At 37.3% G+C, this 27,660-nt stretch overlaps 1 protein-coding gene across 5 annotated transcripts in view; it reads left to right on the top strand.

Annotated features, from left to right (window-relative positions):
• LOC134665092 (RNA-binding protein Musashi homolog Rbp6) overlaps positions 1-27,660 on the top strand; it is a 589,057-nt gene that overhangs the window by 416,608 nt on the left and 144,789 nt on the right. For all 5 annotated transcript variants that reach the window (XM_063521913.1, XM_063521911.1, XM_063521912.1 and 2 more), the window contains exon 7: positions 13,223-13,271. In XM_063521913.1, the coding sequence (XP_063377983.1) occupies positions 13,223-13,271 (49 nt within the window). The remainder of the gene's footprint in view (positions 1-13,222; positions 13,272-27,660) is intronic.

Below are 27,660 nucleotides of genomic sequence, written 5' to 3'. Positions count from 1 at the left end.
AATTGTTGTTAGAATTTTCGCAGCTATTTGCTCACAGAAAAGCAACGGATGATTTTCGTTGACCCCGTGAATATTCTTTGCCACATTTTATAGTGGATTCTTAGGTATTTAAAGATTGATTTGTAGGGTTCTGTAGCCAAAATGGCAATAACGGACACATTACATTATAGTTTTTTCAAGTTCATTTGTCCATCCGTCGGACGGGCCGATCGGATGGTCTGCATGTCACAGCCATTTATCACAAAAAAGTATAAGGTATATTACAATGAAATTTCAGACATATTCCTAAGTTCAAGTAAACATTAAGCAGATAAATATAAATATTGTGTAAAAACTATTAAACTAAAAATAACTATCCTAAATTAATAAAAATAAAACATCCCTAAACCTAAACTACTCGTACAATAAAAAAATCACCCCTCGGCAAGGTGCCTTGTACCTTGCCTTTGTAGCTTGTACCTACTTAAAACTAATTTAAAACGGCAGTATATTATTTGTAATTATACTCGTTAACATGCCTAATAATTACTTGGGACTATCATTTTTCTCCGTGTGTATAAATTTAATTATAGAATGAACCATTAAAATAGTCTGTAGTATCCATTGTGTAAATATGAAAGATGGTAGAATCCCAATGATATAATTAAACGATAACATTGCCTGTCATTTTTAATTAATAAGTTCAGGTTTGCCTACGTTTGTTAAATGAACAGTCCATACAGGTAACTACGGCATCCAATTTAAGTGCGGAGGAATTTACCTACATCACTAGACTTACTCCAACTCATTTTCTATTACATTTAAATTTTCACTTTAAACTTGCTTCTTACCTGAGTCGATAAGTTATTTTGAATAGAAAGCAAAGGTGCCGAGAGAGTTTAAAACAAAGTGGTCGCACAGTAGTGTTAAATAAGAAAACAGCCGTCCCTAAACTTTCCTAAGAAAACTAATCCCATCCCGAGATTATTTCGTGAGGCTCCCAATCAATTCGCCTATAAAAACACAGGATAAAATTCCGCTGTCCTCTTCCGAGAGTTGTCTCCTTAGAGAATCATTAAGTAAATGCGACAAAATTCTAGAGCGTCTGTCCGGAAAGGGTGTTATTTATAGAGGGCAGGGGCAGGAGTGTATCTGAGTGGCTTTATTAGCTCAACTAATATTTTCTTCTTCAAGTTAATTGTTATGTCGCCTTTAAGACCAGGTGGCTTGTCCCATTAGGTCGCCGCGGGCTCTGTAATGCCGAGGCGTGAAACTTGAGAACCGCCCGGGGAATGCAACCCCGCGGAAATATTTCAACAAATTAAAACTTTTCCTTACAACACTTAACGTAGGCTGTATAGCTGAAAAAATACACAAAGAATTCCACACTTGATTTTTTGGGTTATTAAAAAAAATAACAACTACGTTATCATAACAGTGAGTACTTATGTTTCACTGTTCTACTAACGAGTGAAACAGACCCTTTCACAATATTTCCACGAAAACTTAAGCGCGAAAAAACGGCGCTCCTAAAATCCAGCTTTAATAAATGTGGACGATCCACGTCCAGTGTAAACCAAGATAACAGACAAGCAGCATTGTTAGCCCAACATTGTTGGTATTTTGATGGACGCGAGCCTGACCATTACTAGACCATTGTTACCCAAACTGCTAAAGTAACCACTGACCGTCATGAGAAAACGGTTGCATAGTTTGAAAGTTCCCGACAACAAGCGGCACTAATTTGAAATATTACCGTTGAGTGATTGATTCTGTGAGTGTTTAAGCAAAATTAAAGTGATTGTGCAAATTTCTGTTGAAACGTAATAACGCAGTTTGAAATCATAATAAGGAATTATTGCGTAATATCCGGGTAATGGAAGCTCATTTCGTTATAAAAATGTCAGGATATTAGGAAATTAATATGTAAAAGCTGATTTATGAACCATAAATCTATGAGCTGGCGTTTTGGGATTCTGAATTTGAATTTAAATTGTGGATATGAATTATCAAATAATATTTCACATTAAATATGAAGCGTGTAGAGTAGAATATAACAATGATATATAAATACCAACTAGGTATAAGTATCAATCGTTAACATTATTATAATCCTCTTACAGAAAAAAAAAACAATCTCTCTAAATAAATTACGAGTATACATTAGTGATAACACATACTTATATAAGTGCCGGATCGAAGAACTATCTATTACCATTTTATGTAACATTGGGCCCGATTCGGATTTCGAAATAGACATCTTTTAGATATCTTTTAGACATCACCAAGATTCGATAACGATATATTTAAGATCCAACCTATGAAATTTGAAGTTTGCGCGATTCTGGAGATACTCTTAAACGATTTCCACAGGATATGACTCAGAGATCCAATTCACATCTAATAGATATCTTACTCTGCCTGACGTAAAAGTGACATTGGTTGCCCGAATTGAACTGCAAAAGAGAACTAGTTGATATCTAAAAACTATAACGTATCTAGAATGGATCTAGTACGTGTCGTCTTTTGTGAATATCTTGAAGTTCGAATACGGCAGATTTATGTTGTATTATTATATCTATAAAAATCAACTGAGATATATAAGTTTCATAAATAAGGTACATTTAGATATCTATGTTCGAAGTAGTTGCAATACGATGGCCATCATCGCATCGTTTATAAATCGCTCTTATTTACGACTTGGCACTACGTCCCACGATTGGATGCTTTGCGTCATATGCAGTATCAGTTTTGATAAGGTTAAATAGTTTTTCGAAAATGTAACCGAGGAATGATACAGCTTTATGTGACGTATAAGCACGCCTTGCTGCTACTGGAGTGAATCATTTTGTCAAGTAGCGTTTTGTATAGCACTTTTGAAGTGCAGAATTTGCTATGACATATAAAACAACTATGTAATAATATGAAATGCAAAATATTAAGCAACACCTGCAGCGAATGCGTGGCGTGTTAGAAATCGAGAAATATCGAGTGATATTCGATAAAAAATGCGTGAAAATCCACGCAAATAATTTAAATAAATCAACTACAATTTCGCATGGCTTGAAAGAGATTGAAAATACATATTCAATAAAATAACAAGATTATAAAAAAAAATTCAAGGTTATTTTTATCATACTACGTTGTCAGTCTCTCTCTCTCTATAATACTTTAATATTATTATATTATGATATGTTACTATAATAACCATGGCGAGACGAGCAAGATTCCTTTTTAAAAGAATGCCGAAGACTGCTTAAAACCGGGATGGATAAAGCGAGAGGAGGCCTTTGCCCAGCAGTGAGACAGTACAGGCTCTCAATAATAATAAGTGCTAAACTAAAAAAAGTTTTCGTTTTCAGTTCCGAGCCATGTCGTGTCGAATATCAGATTGATCCCTTAACAAAGTACCCACATTATGGTGATTAAACAAACCAATTAAATTTTACATAACTAACTCTGTTTACGGATTCTCGTTGATCGCATAATCTCACGTCTAAGTTTCAACTTAATTTAAACTTTGAACTCTAATTTGATGTAAGCAAGGTCGCTTTTGTATTCGCGCTACTGTTCGAGATACGTGTTTGCTAAAGCAGTGCCCAGTATTCGCTTGCATGTGGGTCAATTTCACCAAACGAGCATTTTTGTCTAATTCCCATGGAATTTTGAAATACCAACATTACACAAAAAAAAATATGCTGAGAATTTGATAAAAAATATAATAAATATTAATTTTCTTATGGGATAAAAATATTCAAAAAACTATAAAAGTTATTTAAATTTAAAATTTTGGTCAGGGCACGGGAATTAGTGTGTCCATGGAAATTAGATTTTACTAGGACGGAAATTAGAACACGGCACGGGAATTGTTTTCTTAACTTATTTTGGTACTTAAAACTATTATTTATGTATATTTTAATCTACAATAATATAATGCAACCATACTGAAGTGGCATCGGACATATTTACCTTCTTTAATTTTAGTTTCGAACGACAAATCTACGAAAGTATGTTACACTAAAAACTACGTATTTGACTAATCCTTTCCTTTATTTTAATGGCAACTAATCGCTCTTTCTTAGTAAAATGTACATATTTCAAAACAATACTTTGAGTAGTTTCGTAAACTTGTCCGCCTTTACATACAAAACTATTCATTAAAAAGTGTCATTATGTATCTGCATGTAGATAGGTACAAGATGTATAATCTGGTATATGGTTTTATAGGAAATGATACTAAGAAATAAATAGGGGCACAGTGAGAAGAAGTTATTGTGTAAGTTAATCTGAAGAAATCGAATATGCTGCCTTCATAAATTAATAACCCAAAAAATTGTTTGAACACATATGAGGTAAGGTGGGGTAAGACTATCACCGGGGTAAGACTATCACTTGTATGGAATCCTCATACTGTTAGTCTTGCCCCGATCAAAATAAACTAAGTTAGTCTTACCCCGCCTTACTTTACACATAGGTGTACGGGGTGTCCCTGCCCTGCGGGAAAATCTTCAAAGTGTAGGTTGGTTAAGTAATTTCTCAAAAATATCATAATCTTCCTAAAAAAAACTTGCTTACAAAATACCCCCCGGCACTGACTAAAATAACCGACTTGGTTTCACATTACATCCCAAAACTTTTTTGTAGTAGAGTAGAAGAACTGCGTTGCGAGATTTGCATCTTTTTACATGAATTGAAATGATCCCATCTCTTTTTGTAGGCTGTCCTTCTTTTCGGGTAATCATACCCATACCATACTGATACTGTGTATATACATATCATAATACATCTTTATTCATACTCACATCGTCCATCGTAGTGTACCTTTACTTTCCCTACAAATTGTAAGAACTAAAAGGTAACGTTGTTATCGCATATATTTCTATAGGATTACAAACTTAATTATGCAGTTATCTTTAGAACGTGACTAATATTGCAGTATTATTAGATTTTTATTGGCTTAAAAAACTAAAACCTAATTACGTTTCAAATTTGGAACTTGTGGGTATGTTAGAAGTACCTTAAAATAATATTGATTGAGAGTGATTGTGCCAGTGACAAAACTAAGGGATTTTAAAGTGTATTAATTCTTAGACTACATGCTCAAATTAAATGTTATTTAGATAGAATGTTATTGAGATTTGATGGTACGGCCGTGCCACTTTGTTTTGCTCGACTTGGCGGCGGCACTGCCGTGCCCCTAGATCCTTTGTCCTTCTTCAGGCCTCAAACTATCTCCATGCCAAATATGTATTATCAAGATGATATTGTTTCAGCGGCTTAAGCGTGACGAGATAACAGACAGACAGACAGAGATACTTTCGCATTTCTAATAGAGTAAGAATAGGATATATTAAATTTTTCTTGTACCTATTAGAAAAGCTAATTTATAACAACTAATCTATTAAACGAGCAATTCTTGTATATATTTCGGGGATCTCGGAAACAGCTCTAACGATTTCGATGAAATTTGATCATATATGGGCGTTTTCTGGGATGAAAAATCGATCTAGCTAGGTGTCTCTGGGAAAACGCGCATTTTTGAGTTTTTAGGTAGGTATATGTTTTCCGAGCAAAGCTCGGTCTCCCAGATATTTAAACTTTATACGGCTTACGCTGTCAGCTGTCAAATTTACAAAAAAAAAACCATTGTAAATTTGATTCATTTTGTTTCATGTAACCTTATAGGTACGGGTATTATAATATGTACGTAGGTTGTTCCATAAGTCTTGCAAAAGTGTAACTTCTTATTAAGCTTTTTCAAAATAAAAACCATCACTGTTAATACACTTATGCATGCGTTCCAACCATGTATCAAACATGACCTTCCACCGCTCCTTTGTGACAGTGGCGCAGGCTTCATCCCATGCACTCACTAGCTCGTCATCAGTTGCAAACCGTCGTCCTTTTAATTGGCTCTTGATCAGCAGGAAGAGACCAAAATCGCACGGTGCAAGGTCGGGGTTATAAGACGGATGGTACAGCACAGTAAGCCCCGATTGCTCCAAAAACTCCCGAGTTCTAATCGCACGATGAGCAGGAGCGTTATGATGGTGGAGGTACCAACTGCCCAGATGAGGGATCCAGAGAGAACATAACTTTTTAACTTGTAGGTCTTCGTGTAAAATTGAATTAAGTGTTGATGCACTAATGTGGAGAATGTCCTCAATCTGCCTGCACGTAATTCGCCTATTAATAGTTATCAGTTTTCTAACAGCGTCTATGTTTTCTTGGATCCTGCTTGTAAAGGGTCGGTCCGGTCTTTCGTCGTCATCTAAATTATAGTTGCCTCTTTGAAATTCCTTGTACCACCTGAATACGGTAGAAAGGGAAGGGCACTCTTTACCAAAGGCACCGAACATTTCCCTCGTGGCACTCTTGGTAAAATAATCCACGTTTGAAATTATAATAGAAAATCACTCTGTACTTGCGGTTACCCTTTTCACAATTGTTTCGATCTATTTACCGACTATCACTGCTGGCAGGCTCAACAAACACATCATGTAAGAACTTGTAATTAGTGGCAGATAACCATTCGCTCAGTCATATTATAGTTAGATTCCTTCCATTGCAAGACTTATGGAACAGCCTACGTAATAATTCCAAAAATAGTTTTATGTTTATATAATATTTTAATGTTATAATATGATCAATGAATAAGGTAAGGTGGCGCAAGACTAACAGTACGAGGATTCCATACAAGTGATAGTCTTACCCCAGTGTCGTCTTACCCCACCTTACCTTACGTATTAAAATTGCCCGGGTTATTCGGGTCCACCCTGTAGGTATGTACTATAGTACTTATACTAAAAAACCGTTCATAGATTTTTGTGCATTCTTTGAGATTACCTTAAATGTAAAATAGAAAGATATACGTCATATTATTATTACATATAGCCAAGGAATGGAATTCCTTGCCGGCGTCTATATTTCCGTGCTCTTATAACCCGGCAACCTTCAAATCAAGAGTGAACAGGCACCTTCTGGGCGAGCTCGCTCCATCGTAGGCCACGTCTACGCCTCGGCTAGTCTGTGGCCATGAGTAAACCCATGCATAATAAAAAAAAAATATATATATATAATATATATTCAATGCCAATATATATATATGTAATAATAATATGACGTAAACATTGCCAATTAACTTACAGTGCCCCCAATTAAAAATTTCTAATTCCCGTGCCACTTAATCAGCTGTTTTAGGTAAATATTCCATGGGAATTAGGGCACAGAAATTAGAATTCGTAATAAAAAAATTCGCCAAAAATTTAAATCGTGTTTAACCAAACTGTTATGTTATCGCTTACATAAAGATACATAAAGGGCTCCTAAATATGACAATTGTTATTGAAAGCTATGTGGGAAATAAAATTTATAAGGGGCATCGAAATTAGAAAAAAATTGTCGCCCACCCGGATTCCGAAATACTTATGCGATTTGCTCGAACACGCCGCGGCTTGACGTACATCCGATTACTTTGAGAAACAGCCGAATACTGCCAGTACAAGTGAGGCGGGACACGAGGCGGTTCAGATACATACGTCGGCTGTCAGAGCCCTTTGAGTTTTGCCGACGAAATTTTACTCGCGCGCTCGGACAAAATTTAAACTTCGATCACGAGTTATTTACCACAATGAAGTTAATAGTGTATGTGCTCAGTGATAGTAAATATCATCTAGTTTAAGTATTTGACACTAAATTTGTGATACTAATGTAGAATTTTTCGTAGGATTTTTCATTATGCTCAAAAGTAGATTCCGGACAGGGCACGGGAGTAGTAATTTGAGCCTTTAGGTATTTTTAAGTGTACTCTAAAAACCAATTAATCAGTGAATTCATATGGAACCCGGTGTGAAAGTGTGGCTTCTTTATGTAAAAAAAAAATGGTAAGTATTATTTGATGCTAACCCGCGATTTTCATCACGGACAGAAAAAAAATCGTGTTCAGAAATTGACCCATGTGCTGGGTTTAACCGGTGCCGATACAAACGCGTGCAAACACACCCGTGATTGATTTGATATTAGTTCAACTGACAAAATGTTGGCGCTTCGCGATATCGCATGCTAGCTTTTAATGGACTGCGGCACAAACACGCGTTCACTTAGCTTCTGTTGTTTACATGCCTATCGAATATTTTGTGAAATGCAATAAGTCGACTGTTCAGTGTGCTGCTCCAAGCCCAACTTGTCTGTTACTTCATTGATTGTCTCTGAGGTCCGTCAATATTAGGTACTCTTTGTGTTTATAATAATTAAACGGTTAATTTATATCGTAAACCTTTTATGATTAGATGGGGGCACAAAAAACTCATCACGGCCCAATTCGAACTTTAAGATACGTCAATTAATGGATTAGGTAGGTATGTCAGTGTCAAATGTGACGTTTCTTTAAACAAAAATGTCACTTTGGACACTGACACATCTTATCTAAATCGTTTCTAGATCTATTAATTGACGTAGGTATCTTAGAGTTCGAATAGGGCTATTAACTAAAATAAAGGTATCAAAAGCTATTTAGCCAAAGGCTTAGTCTTAAAACATCACAAACTCAACAATAACAGAGATAAAACGTCTCAAATTCGCAATATTACATTAAATCACGGTAACACAGGGGAAACTGAGAAGAATTAAAGCGGGTATTCTTAAAACAAGTACCTACACGTAGTAAATTATAGCGACAGGTATCTCAGGGGACGACGGGGCCTACCCCCTAAGTAAAATAATAATAGGGCCGGCAGCTTTGTAGGGAAACGGCGACATTTAGCAAGATTGCGCCCTTTATTACGAGCTCCATAATAATTGTATATTGATATACGAAAATTTCACTAAGTGAAATGTTTGCTTGGCGGTGACGGCCGTTTCACGACGACGTTGTTGCGCATAACTTATGTAAGAGCTGGAAAAGATAGAATGTACATTATTAGGTACATTTTATACATAATTTATACCTACTTAATTTATTTAACTATAATGGATGTCTAAGAATTTAAGGCATTTTTATTAGCCTACCGTTCACTACTGAGCACATTATCAGAGGCCTTTGTGTCTATTGCAGACGATTTAAGGTGACAGTCTATTTCCAACGACAGCAGCAATACCATTCATTTTACTATGGAAATTAACAATATCACCGCCGCATTCATACTAGTAGCGCAGCTGCGGTCAGAAATGGAATGTTACCCTTAAACATTGCTGTAAGACAATAACGGGTTTGGTGACTGTGGAGGCCGATTCGTCAGCGACATGACCTCCCAGATTTTTGGCAGAGAAAGCTCGTGCCACTTGAGGTTCCTGTCCCGGTTTGCTTTCTGCTATACCTTCTGCAATCCAACGCATTGAACCAGGCTTGGTCGCATAGCCTTCTCCCCTCAACAACATCCATCACGGTCTTCAACTAAAGTTTCCCAGGCATAGTGGTTGGTTTCAATTGCTAACATGTCTCGCTTAGCACAGTCTTTAAAGCGAAGCACAGAATATACAGGATGTTTGGTACATCCATTGCTAAATTAAAACGGCAGATAGGTTGAGTCATTTGCTATGTTCTCATGCCTAGAAAAACAAAATTGGCCATGGTTTTTTTTTTTACTACTACGCAAGTAAAAATTTGAAATTTACGAAAAATTGGTATTGAACTGAAAAAAAATGTGCACCAAATTAAAAATTTCTAGGCCTGAGAAGATAGCAAATGACTCAACCTCTCAACAAACACCCTGCATATTAAATCAGAATCGACCTTGCGCTACTTGGTGCGCTCAAACTGCACTACGAGAAGTATCATATCATATGATAACACATCTCATTTGCAGTTTTTGGAGCGCGTGCGAAAGCACTGCGATCTGAAAGTGGCTCATGATATCAATTGACGTCTTGGCGCTACGAGCAGTTTTGGCTACAAATCGAAAACATGCTGCTACGACTTTAACTTGCTACGCAGCGTATCAGCGCCTTGTAGCGCAATGTAGCGTAGCATATGGCATTATTCGTTAACGCTCTACAAGCGTCAATTTGCTATACCGGATTCTAACGTTAAGATACGTCAATTAATAGATCTAGAAAGTGACGTATTTGTTTGAAGAAACATCAAATTTGACACTGACATATCTAATCCATATCGTTTCTAGATCTATTAATTGACGTATCTAAAAGTTAGAATTAGGCCGTAAGTTAAAAGTTTTTTGTAAAAAGGGGACTAAACATTATTTATATAAATTTAAAATAAGACCACAAAACTATTACGTTAACGTTATATCACAGAATAAAGTTAACATTTAAAATCAAATCCATCAATTAGATAGATAACATAAGATCATTAACGCGAAAGACACTGCAGAGGCCGCGTCGATCAAGCCAAGTTCGATTTCTCTAACGTCACCCAAGGGAGCGGCCCATGCCGTGCCAGTCACCTGTCCTTGTCGCACCCTTGCCACACCGACAAGCTAGAGTGCAACAACAGTACCAGACCTTACAAATTGCCCGTTACGATACCGCATTAGATCACAATCTCCTTGGAGTTATCGAAGCCGTATAAATATACGCTGAGTTAGTGGCGAAGTAAAGTGGTGAATTGAAAATTTACCAAGGAAACGGTTCTTTCGTAATCTCTAGTATGTTATGCCTTTTAACTAAAATCGTTTAGTTACTTCTACATCTAATTTAAGAACAGAGTGGGGTAGACAGTTATACATCATCATTTTTATGTCTCACCGATGAAATTGTGACTAAATTGCATTATTTTAGTTACTTAGTAGCTCTGCAGCTGGTCTTTAAAAACAACGCAACAGAATTGAGTTCGGGCTTTTTAAAAATGTTGGTGAATAATAGACGGCTAAAGAAAAGTGCAATTGGTGATAATAGCTTTTATAAAAAAATATATGATTTTGACAAATACTTGTTATACGTTACTAACTTTTGCCCGCGACTTCATCTGCATGGAGTATTTATCCAATCTGCTTTTTATCGATTCCCCATACAAACATCCACCCCCCCTTTTCACCCCCTTAAAGGGTGATTCCTGTGATAAAAAGTAAGTCCTTCCTCGGGATTCAAACTATCTCCATACCAAATTTCAACTAAATCGGTTCAGCGATTTAAGCGTGAAGAGGTAACAGACAGACAGACGCACTTTCGCATTTATAATATTCATCATCATCATCATCATCTCAGCCATAAGACGTCCACTGCTGAACATAGGCCTCCCCTTGGATCTCCATAAGTGCCGGTTGGAAGCGACCCGCATCCAGCGTTTTCTGGCGGCCTTAACAAGGTCGTCTGTCATCTTGTGGGTGGACATCCTACGCTACGCTTTCTAGTCCGTGGTCTCAACTCGAGCACTTTTCGATCCCATCGGCCATCTTCTCTGCGTGCAATGTGGCCTGCCCATTGCCACTTTAGCTTGCTAATCCGGTGGGCTCACAAACAATAATACTCTACTCTCTACTCTATTCTGTTATAATATTAATATGGATTATTAGTAAGTATGGATTGTATCGAACGCACTCCCCAAACTTGGTAGTATGGGCGTGTCGGATAGGCTGCTTTATTTATAATGTCGCCCGGGGGACTGGATGTCGAATCGCGGCCCGCGGGCGGACGCCTAACGAAACAAATTCTCTCATTTTCCTTACAAGATTGCTTTACGCCAAACTTCCCTAATAAAACGTTTCAATGGCCACTAATTTATTTTTGAGACAAAGATTTAAATACGGGTTCTGTTTTGTAGCTCTGATCTTCGAGCCAATTAGGCTCCGTTGATTAATACATTATATGAACTCTTTTATGACATGAGTAAAAGTGGCTTAAAGGATTTAATTCTACGAAAGCTCACAAAGGTTCGTAATAACTCACATTAGCTAAAAACTACAGCAAAACTCGGAACAAAAGTCGACTCGTCCCGGCACAATTTAATACAACTCTTTCTCCGCAAAAAAGGGTTGTCCACTTCACATGTGAAACAAAAAGCGTCGCAATTCCCACTCAAACAAATCACCGCTAAACAAACGTTTCTACAGGAAGGAATAATTCAGCGAAAGGTCACCTGAGAGCCTACCGCGAACCCTCTTGCCTCTCTGTTGCACTTGTAAATTCGTACGTAAGTGTGACAGGGTGGCAACACGTCGAACGTGGTTCAGGGTAAGGTCACCTGTTACGGGTTTTGGGCATCGATCATCGGGAGTGCGTAGCGTCGACCTTCCGCCTAATGTGGCCCGAGGGAACCGCCGCCAATGCCGGCGCCGAGATAGACCCGCGGCACTGGCTTGTCAAACTCAACTTGTCCAATCGTGTTCCACGGACACATTTTAGGGTTCCGTAACTTTCGTACGGAAAAACGGAACCCTTATGGGATCATTTGTGCAACTGACTATCTGTCTGTATTATCTCCGAAACTACCTACTCGGTCTAAAATTTTGAAAACAAAAATACACAAAACTTTTCTTTACCTATAGATGACAGGAAAACCTGAATGTGCAGTCAAGCGTGAGTCGAACTTAATGTAAGGAACCCTTGGAACGTGAGCCCGACTCGCACCTGGCCGTTTTTTTTAACATTAGTAGGTAATAAATTAATAGACAGTTTAAGCAAACTCTTAAGTATTCAGAAACTTTGTATTTTTGCTTTTTGGAGGGTATTACTATCGTTAAAAATAAAATCAAGCTATTATTAACTTTGTTTTTTACGATAATACTTACAGTACTTTTCGGCGAGGAAAAGTTGTTACAGAAAAATATTATGACAACGGTTTATATGTATAGACTGAGTAACATACTCGAAAATGTTGAAAAGCAGTGAATTTACAGCGGCCGACTTGAATGTAGAATGCGTACGCTAAACATGAATATTGACGATGCTATTTCGCTACCTAGCACCAGAGATTTATCGCTGTTTTGTAACCGGATAGGGAATTTAAAAAATGCTCCTTCGCGGCCGAGTTTGGTGAGCGCGAGCAACCCGCGCGGCGCGCGCGCCGCTGACAGCACATCTCTCCTCGCGTGTATTGTTCGTGTCCTAACCGCCGACTTTCCATTTATTTCTCTATGAATACGTTATTACCTGCTCGCCCCCGCTTATCAAAGTTTATTTGCAGCGTGTGGTTTACTCTGTACCGGTGCTTATTCGTTATTACAGCGCCGGAGTGTTTTATTGCCGGGGCGGGGCTAAAATCGCGTACGACGCCCTTGTTTTTCGCTGTATTCCCCCCGATCTTTTCAGGATTTGAACTTTATTTTATGTCTTTTTTTTCTTGTTGCAGATCGAGGACGCCATGTTAATGTTCGACAAACAAACCAATAGGCACAGAGGTGAGTAACGATACAAACTTCCATAAAATATTTCAAGCGATCAACCTTTATTGGGGCAACCTGTAATTTCAATGGTGCGCGGTCAAAAACTGTATGTTTGCGTGTTGTAACATCTTATACCTACTCGCTTACAAATAATTAATTGACCATTAGAATCACGCAACTGAATTTCGTTTCAACCCTGCCTACACATGTGTGAGTGGACCTGTGTCTGCAATTGTACAAGCAATTCGAAATGGAAGGTACATTTAAATAATGGGGCTGTTCATATAATTTCGTAAGTAACAGGTAGTTTCTATACAGTCGGTATACCATTTAATATTTAGCAGTGGGTAGTGATTACAAGTTAATTACATACGGTGCCGACATAAAGTTTGTTGTAACACAAACTTAACTTAAAAGATAATAATCTAAAAGCAGCGCACAAGTTATAATATACCGTTCCTACGATATATTACCTACATCATTTGTATGTTTAACCAAGCGAGAATATTCCCCACACAATTGGGGAAATATATCCGGGAACGGCACATCACTACGCATAAGCGCTAAGCTGTCATATCACCTCCTTTTCCTTAGAAAAACAGCCAACTTCCAAAGGCTTGCATGTCACATACGGAAACATATCATTTTTGTGCTCGTCTCGCCTCATTTCACTGGCCGTCTCTGCCACAAAGTCTTCGTTGGTAACCTAGCTACGGATAAATACAGACGCCAACGCTCGATGAAGCACGGCCAGTGGAGTAAGACATATTATAGTGTACAGATAGCCTTCCCTCACCACGCAATACTAAGGGCCCCAGAGAGGCAAGGGAGGTCAAGGATCGCTGGTAGAGGTTACAGCTCAGACGAAGCGAAACGGAGGTTCGAGGTGGTATCGATACTAAATAGGCTCACCGATTTCGGTATTGTGTTCCCTCCCTCGTATTGCAACTATTCCCGGCTAATAAATAACAAATCGACGCCCGAATAAAATGTATGGCTTCCTTATGTAGATTTCTTTGTAGGTATCTAGTGCGGGTGAAAGGGAAAAATTGGTTGAAAACCGTATCAACAACGTTGAAACATTTATCTTGCGAACAGTAATTTTATTTTGTTTTCTGCGTTTAGACCTCGAGTCAGGTACAATTAATTCTATCAGTAATTTATTTTCCGGGCGATATCCGGTGGCAATGAAAAAATATATATTGAAGCCTCATGAACATCAACTGCCGCTTCGCGTACTTACGCCTGAGGGGAAGTAACATACATACATGTTGCTTGCTCGCGGTCTATTAGTATGTAAATACTTAACATTCGGTTATTAGGATAGGCGTAAAGATTTTGAAATAAAAAATGCAATAATTGTAATTTACCGTTCAACGTAGCTGTTATTGTTTTTATTAAATGTGTAACGGAGTTTATTATATTTTATCTTAAATCACTACTCGCCGGGACTTATATTCAGTCAGTTTCATTAACCCCACAACGCGTAAGATTTTAATTAAAATCCGTGGAAAATGTATCAAGGCCGGCCATCTTTTGTTACCAACGAAGGTTCCCTTGCAGCAGTTACAACAAACACAATGTTAAATTTGCTTTTGTAATCCCTATTACGCAAAAACAGGTTGACCCAAATATTCAGCTTGGGTAAAATATCGTTGCGCCGTCATTTGTGCAAGTTCGCAAAAACCATTCCTGTTCATCCCCAGCTCAGGGAAAACGAACCTTTTTTTGTCGTCGTAAGACATAAAATGATTTACCTACGATCTTCTCTGAATCCAACTTTAGCCCCTTTTGCGTAACGGCCTGATGAAAACTCCTCACTCGGTAATTAGTTTAAAAAAGCTTACGATTAATACATATGTACGTGCCTATATTAGAAATGTTTTGAATATTTTCATGTATTAAAATTTTGGTTAATTCAATTTACTTTTCAATGACATTACCTTCTATCTCGCATCGTAAGATTGTGAGACTCAAATATCATTATGTAAAGAGACATTGGAATATTATTATGTAATTCATGAGTATAATTTTTTATTGTAAATTTTCCTCATATAGGCTTACACAGGATGGGTTATTATCCCAGAAACGTAATCAGTTGGGTCGGGTTATACTAGCAAGAAATGTAAAAATATTCCTGTTTATTTGTATCAAACTCGGGCAAGAGGCAACCCAAACGCGTATTCAAACTGAATATGAATGCAAACTGCCCCGACGAACGGGCGGAATGGCGAAAATCAAATTAGGTATATCGTGAATACTTCACGGCGACGTTGGGAAAAAAATTGAAATCAAATATTCATTGACTTTCAACCGGATAAGCCGGCCCGCAGCCATTTCAATACATTTTATTATCTATTTTTTCGTACCGAAGGCCCGGGCGAAGGCACCGCAAGACGACAAAATATCCCGCCGTCTGAATTATAAATCACAACAATAGCTTTATGCTTGCCGAGTGATTTGAGTCGAGTTGAATGACCTGCAACGGTTGTGACTAAGCGTAAAAGGTGACTCACGTGGTCGCTGTTCCGCGTGAGCATGATCAGGTAAACGTATACCGTTTACTCATATACTGGGTGATTTCTGGGTCGTGATCCAGAACCAATTTTTCTGACTCTGTAAATGATCCACATTATCATATGGTAGTATTTGATTAAAAGATAATTACTTTAATTATCCTTATTTTTCAAGTAAAACTAATGTTATACTAACTAATTATGGTCACCCTATGACTTTTGAAAAACGCTGTATGGAAAGCGACAAGACGTCACATTGAGTAGGGTCACCAAATTGTATGCAAAAATGTTTTTTCCTACTTGTCATCTGGAAAATAATCATCATTATTGGTGATAAACAATAATTAACAACATCATTAGGCTCGTCTTTGGATTCTGTATGATGTCTGGCTCTCTTGCTCCACGACCCCGAAATCACCCTGTATATACATACTTAAATAATACAGTATGTAACTGAACGAAAAGCAATTACTCAAACCCGTTAATGTTTGGGTCATACTGAGCAACTTTTACTATGGGACCACCCCGAAAACGCGGAAAAAAAATTTGATGTTTCATACGTTTTGCTGGTCTGATGTTGAAATTTCCTATGGGAGATTCAATTTTTTTTTCACTATTTCGGGGTTGGTCCCGTAGTAAAAGTTGCTTAATATGACCTAAACATAAACGGGTTTGAGTAATTGCTTTTCGTTCAGTTACATACTGTATATACCTATTTTGAACAATATATTATATAGAGCGCTGGAGGCCTAACGTTAAGAGCGTGCGACTTTCAATCTGGAGGTCGCGGGTTCAAGTTCAAACCCCAGATCGTACCAATGAGTTCTTCGGAACTTATATACGAAACATCATTTGATATTTACCAGTCGCTTTTCGGTGAAGGAAAACATCGTGAGGATACTGGACTAATCCCAATAAAGCCTAGTTAACCTCTTGTTGGAAGCCTAGTTGGAAGGTCAGATGGCAGTCGCTTTCGTAAAAACTAAGGCCTACGCCAATTCTTAGGATTAGTTGTCAAGGGGATCCCAGGCTCCCATGAGCCGTGGCAAAATGCCGGGCAACGCGAAGAAGATGATGATATTTTGAACATATTTATTTTGGGTATTTTAGTCGGTATTGGCGATAATGGCGATTTACATTAAGTACTTTTATACTTTAGGTTTATATATTTTTATGGTTTTCGTATTACACTTATATATAAGTATTTAATTTAGAGACCAAACGTAGTCAAAATGGTCGCACTTTAAAAAGCTCCCAAGCGCTTTGCATAAAACAAATATTTTGTTAATCATAAATAATTATAACCGCTGCATTATCTTATATTTAGGATTTCCAATTGTTTGCTAGGTGCCCATTTTTTTGCCTGTACATCATGTGTTGAATAGGGACTTAATTCGTAGGGTGATTTTTATGTAAAGCTGTAGAAAATGCGAAAAATAAAATCCTTTTAACCTTTACAGTACGTTAAATATGCGCGAATAATGCGTTTAATAGCACCCTTTACTTTTATTTACGACCTTTGTTGATAAAAAAATATATAAATGGCATCCCTTCACGGAAATATTCCATTGTCTTTTTTTATAATTTAATTTTTTAAATTTGAGCTGGGTTGATAAAGTCGGTATTATTGTTTTTATTTTTGCAAGGCCGTGCATAAAGTGTTTTTATTTATCTTACCACTACGTTACGGCAATACGATTCTTCAGTGGCAGTGAAGCTTGAATCAAATGCCATTATAAAAGGTGAACGCGATGTGTGAGCCACCTAGTTGTTAAATATTAAAGGGAAAAGAACTAGCGGAACCAATCTCAGTGGGGCGGATTCCATTCGGTTTTTGGTAAAGAACACGCGCCTATGGGACACATTTCGTCGAGTGCGTGCCCTGCTACCGTGAAAATTTCTCCTTTCACTTTGCATAAAAGTAGTGTTATCTATATTTCATTCGACTCTGTTCGCAATGTGTAAAGACGCCTATCGCGTGAATCATAAATGTTGATCGTTTTCGATTCACTAAAAAAAGGGGTATCAAACGTAGCGCTTCAACTCGCTGTTTGTCTTGTTTTTGGGATATTTCTTTTAAAACTCTCTTAGTTTACCACTTGTTTTACAAATGAATTCAACTTCTTTTTTAACGAAATAACTTGCACGTATCCGAACTGTTACGTATTTGTAGTTGCGCATCATAAAATTGCATTCGAATCAAACACAACACACTAAAATGTTATATTTGTTTCGTATTGGATTCAATTCACCGAACACTTTCGCTATTTTTGTACACGTCGAAGCAATTCCAACACGAGTAAGCTTCTGGAGCAGAGCTCTCAGACTCTGTAAAGTTTGCTATCTTAGTCCGTGAATCAGAGCATGCGGTTTTGGTCTTTATGAGTGGACAATAAGAGTTGTTTGGGCTGTCTTATAAGTTCGTAAGCGTGTATTCGCCGAGTGCTAAGTGGCGGCACGTGGGAGCGTCCCAGGGGAGAGAGCACATCGAGCTTAGATGCATCTTGCGGGAAACCAAACCGCCCTGTTAATATTACGTGTATTACAATTAATTCATTTTACAACACCAGTACACCGGCTTGTACGCGAATACTGAGAAGTAGAAGTGATAAGTAAAATTTGCAATTTATTATTTGTGTGAGTAATTGTAGCAACTTATGTATACAAATAAATTAGTATCGTAGTACTAAACACAACCGCTCACAATAATCATTAAAATGACCACACGCATTCCTATAAATGTAACTAAAACGCCTACCGATGTTTTGAACTAATTGGACGATTTAGATATAGCCATAAATTACTCTACCGCGAATATATCATAATTATTGCTTTATTAACACGGCAATGAGGTCACCCATTCTATCCGCTTAAAATAACAAAGCCACTTGTTAATGTATTTCATATTGAAAATTAACATGAGAGCAATTCAAAGTTACATTTTGACATCAAAATTATATCATTTTGCTCATTCGTCCGTGAGTTCGCGATAATTCCGCTAGATGACGCTAGATGTCGACTATGAAATAACGCGCCTTTTCGTAAGAAAACTGATGTATGGAGTAACCACTCTTTATTTACTTATCTCTATGTTATTTACTAACGAACACTTACGAAAGAAATGCATACGAGAATAATAACAAGATCATTTTGATATCAAAATATACGTTTCAATCGGCCTCCATATCATTGTAACGTTATTAATGATACTATTATCAATATTAAATGTTGTACACTTTATGCTACCCTCAAAAGGTCGATATTTTATTCAAAATAAGAATTCAATACATACACAATATCAATTAAATTACGCACGTGTGTGCGTCGTGAGCAAGCTTTACGGTTTTGTACAAGCATAAAGAAGTGTACGTAAATAATTTAACTACCTACTTAAACTATCCCACTCAATATTAAATTTACACCTACACCACAAAAAACACCTCAACTTAATGACAAATATGCGATCGCTTTACCTACTTTACACTTAAAACCGTCATCAAGAAATTACCAACCTAACCTAAATACCATTAAACCTCAATCGCTTCAACTCACTGACGGAAAAGAATCGGCGTTACATTTACGTACCATTTTTGTTTCTGCATTTTCTAAATAGAATGTTGATATATTGATACGGTATCGAGTCTCTGGCTCCCCCGAGGAGGCGCGGTTGAGTGAGAATGCATCCCGTTGCATTGCATATGAGAGTATGTGGCCCGCGAGCTCTCGGGGCCTACCGCGAACCACGATCACCGTATTGCCTCTCTGTCGCACTTGTAATTTCGTATGTAAGTGTGAAAGGGAGGCAACACGTCGAACGTGGTTCGCGGTAAGCCCTCTGGGACCGCTCCGTAATCACCTGCTCCGCGCCTCTTTGTATATTTTCAAGACTGAGTAGAAAGGATTTAAGTTCTTATCGAATGTTTTCTTTTCGTTAGGTCAGAAAACTTAAAAGTTTCATTCAATGAATTCACTACAACCATAGTTCTAGGACTGGACTTCAGCTGGGTGGTTTTACGGTATGCACTTTTGCAGGTCGCTGTACACATTCGGATTTTTGTTAATATTTTAAATCGTGACAGCTTGCGGTAATCCTCTGTGGGTAAATTAAACTATAATCTTCGACCGCACACTTCAACTGAAATCAAATACAGCCTGAAACCACTTCCAACTCACCTCAAAATACATAACCGCACACTTAGACCGTACATTCGACGATGGGCAGCCATATCTCCCTGTTGCAACAAGTAACAAGTTCATTTACACGTTAGTAGGGGATTGAGATCCCTGCGGGGAGTAGTGGTATGGAAAATACTGGAGAATTTAGTTGGTCTGTTTTTCAGCGGACGGTAGTTATACATAAGTGGTTTGTTCAACTAGTTGGTGCATATTTTACGTCTAGTGGTAAAAACTTCGCCAATGGTTTAGATTTTACGGTTTGTAATATTGAACACTGAAATTAGCAGTTTTGTGTGATGGAGGCATATTCATAGTGTTACTAGCTTATACCGGCGACTTCGTCTGCGTGGAATTAGTGACACCAGCCAAAGTAGGTATAGCGCCTGGATAATGCTAATAGCAATCATTTAATTCGCGCTTTGCTTACTTCAATTATTAGGCAATTTATTAACTCTTTCAATTCCACTCCCCTTTTTACTCTCTTCAGGGATGATTTGCGACATAAAAACTATCTTATGTCCTTCCCCGGGACTCAAACTATCTCTATACCAAATTTCAACTAAATCGGTTCAGCGGCATAAGCGTGACGAGGTAACAGACAGACAGACACACTTTATCGGTTCAGCGGCATAAGCGTGACGAGGTGACAGACAGACACACTTTCGCCTTTATAATATTAGTATGGATTGAACACAATTTTAAGTAGCTAAGTAAATGTATCTTTAAGTAATTCTTATTTAGTAGCGAACATTACCGCCATTATATTTGTGTAATCTGACCAATGGAATCACGTACGCGCTCGGACTCTATCATCCAATAATTCCTTTGGATCGTACAACAATGCCTCCTTAAGAATAGATAGCAATAAATCGAAACTCGAATTGGTCGTCAATGGAGCATTAAGGGCCCGACGCTTCGACAATGTACATTAGAAGTATGTTTTAGCAAATCACTTCCTATCGAAAAGGGATGGGTAAAAAAATAGTGAGTGCGGGAAATGACACGGTAGAATAGCTATTGTAGACATCCTTACCGAGTCAAGGTAAATAAAGTGGTAGCGATTGAAAAGTCATCCATTCTGCGGCCGAGGAAAATTGACTGCAACCTTCACATTGTCACGCCGAAGGACAAAAGACGGAACACTGGCTATACAACTAATAAATACGATTTAGATTTTTACCCCTCGATTATTAATTTGATACGTATCAAAAAGTTTTACAAACTTTATTATACTGACTTAAATAATGTTAATGTTAATAATTTTATTCATCGAAGCGAGATCTTAATATAATGAACAAATTTATTAGTTTACATAATGTAAACAAGTAACGGCGCGATTCGGGAAATGATTAAGATATTCACTAGATATGAAATAGTAAAGATATGTGACGTTCCACGGCAAAAGGTACCATTGCCCCGGCTGAATATTGGAGCGGCGTTAATAACAGCGTAAGCGCAAGACGCCGCGCCGTAAGGTACCTTTTTTCGTGGAACGTCACATATCTTTACTATTTCGTATCTAGTGAATCTCTAATTCATTTCCCGAATCGCGCCGTATGTTTGTTCAACAATAGTTTCTGTAAGCATTACATATATACATATATAACATAATTACAAAACTATGAAATAGCCATTTGAAATCATTTCATAAAAATGAACGCTACTGAAAATTGCTATTACCTAAGGGACCCTCAATAAAACTTTTGTAAAACTAAGGTGTTGATAATCGCACGCACTCGCGTAATTAAGCGACCTCCGCAACAACTTAGCCACTAAAGCATTACCCCAAGTCCTTCTGTCACATTAACACGAACACTTTAACGCGAGTTATTCGTGCTTGTTTTGGTTATATCAAAGATAATTTGAAATAGAGAGTTACTGTCATGGTGAATTATGTAGCTACAGTACATTTACTGCCATCTTTCGACCGAAGATTAAAACTGTTAGAACGCCATCTGACTTTGATCCTTATTCTTTCACTGGTATGTGTTATTTTGTTAAATATAGAAATTAATGCCATCTACTCGACTGTAGTAGGCCAAAGGTTATGGCGCCATCGCTCGAAAAGATGGCACCATACCTTTGGCCTACTCTCGAGTAGACGCCATTAATATTAAATTTAACAAGTTATCTATATTTAATAATTTATCAGTGAAAGAATAATGATCAAAGTCAAATGGCGTTGTAACAATTTTAATCTTCTGCCGAAAGATGGCAGTTTTACAGTGGCTACATAAATAATTTACTTTGACTATACACCTCTATACACTCTATTCTCTTTGGTTATATTAAAGGATTCCAGGCATATCTCAAAGCGACTTACTACACAGCCATTTATTAACCATCTTAATTACTAAGGCCAAGTTAATTACACGCGGTAAAACTTAACGCCTAAAGAGCGTTATCCCATTAATTTAGTAGCAAGTCGCGATCGCGAAAATCTCTTTATGTCATACGCTTGTGGTTATCTAAGAAGTTAGTTCAGGATCAAACCGCACCTTAAAATAATGAGTTCCTCTAAAGTTTTTTCATAATAAAATTATGGTGAAATCTTTTGATACTTAGAATGATTTAAGGCTTCTCATATTTTAGGGCCTCTAATATAATTTTTATATCTCGCAGGGTGAAAAATCTCGTTGAAATTTGGTTTCAGAAAATGAAACAAGTTTCGAAGGTTATTCACGGATAGGTACTAATTTAGCTTCAACATAATTTACTATACATTTAATTTTAGTTAATTCTATAATATTTGACTACCTAAACTAAATACTAGTATTAAATATGTACTCGTATACTGCGTACTTACACTTACTAACATACATTTATTTCACATACCTACTAAGAGAAACCTGTACCATTACGCAAAAATGGCAAAAAAATCACCACGTTTGTTGTATGTGAGCCCCACTTAAATATTTATTTTATTCTGTTTTTAGTAGTATTTGTTGTTATAGTGGCAACAGAAATACATGGGTAATCTGTGAAAATTTCAACTGTATAGCTATCACGGTTCATGAGATACAGCCTATACTTCGTTTTTTTAGAATTAGAAATTAGGTAAACAATCTTGATGTGTCTTTTAATTGAAAAACACGTTTTAAAAATAAGTCACGGCAAATATGTAACAATTATGAATCTAATACGATCATTTATATTCTTCTGCTTTCATAAGTAATAGTTTTTGATTTTTAAAAAGCGTTTTTCAATTAAAAGATATGTCAAGATCGCTTACCTTCTTGCAAGTTCTGTCTAATGCTAAAAAAAACGAACTATAGTGACAGACAGACGGACAGTGGAGTCTTAGTAATAGGGTCCCGTTTTAGCCTTTGGGTACGGAACCCTAAAAACATTACAAAACAGAATTACGCAACTCTGAATAGCGTCTGGATAATGAAAATCTATTCCAATAAGCAAGACCACTGGGTACTGTCGATTTACCTACGGCATGCACAATTGCAATCAGCCTAATATGTTGAACAGTAGGTCCATCTCATTATCACGAGCGACCACAGGTGAATGATGGCGCAGCGCCGGCGCCGCCGTTTTGTTTGCGGTCTATTTAACGCCGAGGACAAATTGCGTGTTTGCCGCCGCAGCCGGGAGATCATTCCAGAACACAGAATAAACCGACTGATTACTTTCGCACAATTTGGATAACATAAATTGTTTTACATGCACTAGACCACTGTTGTAGCGTAATAATATCATTCTATTCGTTCTGTTGTAGAATCCAAATCGGAAATTGATGGTTCTTTCCGGAATCAGAGATGCTTTTCCATGGTTGATAAATTATTGACCTGTGTCAGTTATGTGATAAATGCAAGTCTATATTTTCATCTATCTTAAATGATCATGCAGCATGACAATGCAGTATATAATGAGTGGATTTGTCATGTATTTTTGAAAACATGAGTCCCGCCGAGATTTTAGCATCGGTATTCTCTCTGGGTCGTGGTGATGGTAAGACACGGTGGTAGTTTCTACACACCTAAGTGAATTTTAGTGTAGCTTTATCTTATAGTTAGAGAGAGTTTAAGTTATTCGATCTATTACCGATATAATACTGATATGTCAGTGTCAGAAGTAAGTACCTAACGTTTTTGGTTGCAGAAATGTTAAATATGTATATTCGAATTGGCCTGTATGAGCCTTCAACAGTAAATGGAATACATTCCAGAAACAGCCTCTCAGCTACACTTAACGGATTCGCTGAAAAAGAGCCTTTTAAAAGAAAGAATCTTTCTTATTTATTTCCTTGTCGAAAGTGAACTAACTCTTGTTTTCATCCTCTTAACAAGAAAGTAATCTGTCGACCTCCGTAGCGGTAACGGGATTTTTATGTAACAAACTCGAGTCGCGCCTACCCTCACCTAGCCCGGGGGTCTCTCAAGAAATCCCCGTATTATACTCGCCTGCCAGATTCTACTAAGGATTCGCCGTAATATACATTTTCCCGTGTCGGAATTACAGCTGTATTTTGCTCATGCAACATAAAATCGGCATAAAGGCGACGCCCATGAAAAGGCTCTGGCGAGAACCTACCCCCGCCTTTATTTAGTTGGCTTCAATGTAACAATCCACTGAAAGTTTTACTGTCGACTGTTCTAGCCACGTCGTTCCATAAGCGAACACCGTAAAGTGTAACAGGGTATAACGCAATGCACCACGAGTAAGACAAATTCTACCGACATGCGATACACGGAACAAGCTTCTAAACCAACACACTAAGCGTTACTTGACTATGAAGTGAGCAAACATTTTATTTTATGTCAAAACTCACAAGTAAATTCCCAAGTTTCTCGCACCCTCTATTTTATACGTTGAATAATAAACCGATCAAAACTTATCCATTGTTAAAGGGGTCTTAAATGTTTTAAACACATCAGCTCGCTTGGATTAATAGGTCAACCATTGCTTGAACTTTTAATGGATTTCTAAACTTACGCAGCAAGTACTTACAGTACTTTTGTAATATAGAACCTTCACCTTTCTTCCCAAGTTACGATCGTTATTCTGTTCCATTTACATCCTTAAGTACTTATTCATATGTCGCTTATTAATTAGCGTGTTACTAGAAAAAACGGTAATAAACAAATACATTACACTTCATTTATTCAAACTTCACAAAAGTTGTTCAAAATATAGACCTAACTACATATCTACTAACAGTCTACGAGGCGGACTTTCAACTCGTATACGTATGCTTAGAGCGGCAACAGGTGCGAGGGACGATCCGAGCTCCGCTGCATACTTATAATTATAATCACTAGCTATCCTATTCTCTACTGTCTACAGCTCGACTGAAAGAAAAACAGCAACGCGTACGCGCGCAGTCCCTACTGATACTGCCAATCCAAGTTAATTAAAACATTAATTCAAAAACCGCAGAATATTAATGCCCCGTTTTAAATGACGCAGTGATTTACTGAATAAAACCGATTTAATTGGCTACGTCGCTGGATACGACCACGAGTGCAGGTCTCTTTAGGTGATCAATTTAATACATTTCAAGTTGTCATTGACGGTTCACGAGTGCGCCAGGCGGCGGGTCACAACACTGCGACTGAAACTCTCTGGCGCCGACAACATTACTACATTTACAATTTTGTTCGCTTGTCAATTGAATGTCACACGTGATTCGTTGCGAATTTACTCACTCGCTCGCGCATATCAACCGGCCAAATGGAAATTTGCATTAAAACACATTCTCAATACAGCCGAGCGCTTCGCGCCATGTCCACTTAAGTTCAGTTAAACTGAAACACATTTCAGTAATTTTCTTTTGTTGGACAAATCAAATTAATCTTTAGTGAATGTATACCTATTAAAATGACCATCGTCAATAGCCGCATGGAAAATAATCTTTGTTCCGAGATTTATGGCTATTACTATTTTACAGGTGACCAATATTCGCTCTTTAACTAAATACAAAAATTACTTTGGCAAAGTACCTATACACAGATCGCAATAAAACGGTGGAAACGTAAATTTGGCTCGCAATTTTCTGACAACAAAATTGGAAAACAACAACGCCAATAGCCAACTATTTGGATGGAATATTAACTTTCATATTAGCGACGACTACTTATCTACAAAACTGCTTGATATTTTATGAACGCTGTCTGCCGTTTGCTATTTCAGTTAAGGATGGTTCAGTCAGGTAAATATTTTGCAAGCTTTGATGGAGCTGTAAGAGGTTTGGCCCATAAATCCGAGACGGACTGGAGCACGCAACGAATGTGTGCGACGAGCAGATTTATTCGTTTGTCTTGTATGCGAGTGCACGCTCACAGCCGAAAAATATTAGCTGCCTCCGTTGATACAGTATAATAACATACCATTTAAGGTGCAGCGGGGCCATTTCGACTGCGGGTTTATTTCAACTTATGGAAATATCATCCATGTTTTACATTATTAACTAGAGTCATTCACAACACACACAATACATATTTTTCACTATCTGGACATATATGGCACTCTAGTTAATTATATAAAACATGGAACATATTTCGTTTAAATTACCACGAAGTCGAAATTGTCCCGCTTCACCTTACACACTCTTTTTTTGTGTAATGTTAGTTTTCGATCAACAAATAGTAAGCAATGCATATTAGTAGCATGTTTTATACGTACCTTAACCTCGTAAGTCCTGTGTTTTTTCGAGGGCAGTAGTCATATCTGCCGGCTGTACTATACCAAGTACAAACCAAGAATAGTGCTTCAGACCGAGACAAAAAGATGTCGATTTTAGAGATTTTTTGAAGTGAGGTTTTATTTTCAGTATTTTTATGGTATGTTTATTATGTATAGCACCTTTTTATGAAGGAAATTTTTGAAAATATTTTGTACTTGTGTGAGTACATTAGGTTTTTACACAGTATAATAAAAAAATTAAAGGATTTATTTAATATTAAAATTAAATCATATATTTTCTCTAAACTTCAGTAAAGTAAAAAAAAAACTTTATTACAACATAACTCTTCTTCTTATAAAAAGGTGAATTAAAAAACCTCTTTTCATTATTTTAATACTATACTACATCCAAGGAGATTGGATTTGGGTGTTCAAAGCCTAGACTAGATCTCCAGGCCTATCCCTTGCACTTTTCCCACGTCTCGCCCTTGTGCACTTGTGCTTCTACCATGGCTACGCCCACCTCATTGACCACGAGCACTTTGAAATCGATGACTAGATACACGTCCGCGTACTACAACTTCTATTTCTCCATCTTCATATTCCGAAAACGAAGAAAAGTCCCTATTTGATGCTTGGTCGGGTTTTGATATAAACATATCTTCATTATCAGAGTCCTTGAAGTCATAGTCATTGAGAAATTGAAATATTTGCTTTTCATCAAACGCTAGAATAAGAAAAAAAAACTTGTAAGTTAGACCGAACGTACTACCGTAAGTACAAATTATTTTGACCAATCACGAACCCCTTAAATATACAGGTTTCTTTGAAATATTGTTTATTTTACAATATTTATTATTTAAATATACTAATACATTCGTATGACAACAGAAAAAACAAGTGATTGCTTGAATATAAACCGATTATTTTGCCTCGTGCTGGCCAGCGACCTGACTATGTGGCCATCTTGCGAAAAAATGACACTGACACTGACAGTTGACTTTACCTGTCTAACATGGCGAAATTGACCATAGAATATAGAATGAGAATGACCTGTCAGTGTTGCCGTTGTAAAAAAA

Source organism: Cydia fagiglandana, chromosome 6 (assembly GCF_963556715.1).
Source record: "Cydia fagiglandana chromosome 6, ilCydFagi1.1, whole genome shotgun sequence".
NCBI lineage: Eukaryota > Metazoa > Arthropoda > Insecta > Lepidoptera > Tortricidae > Cydia > Cydia fagiglandana.
The sequence above is the reverse complement of the archived record's forward strand: the minus strand, read 5'-3'. Positions and strand labels throughout refer to the sequence as shown.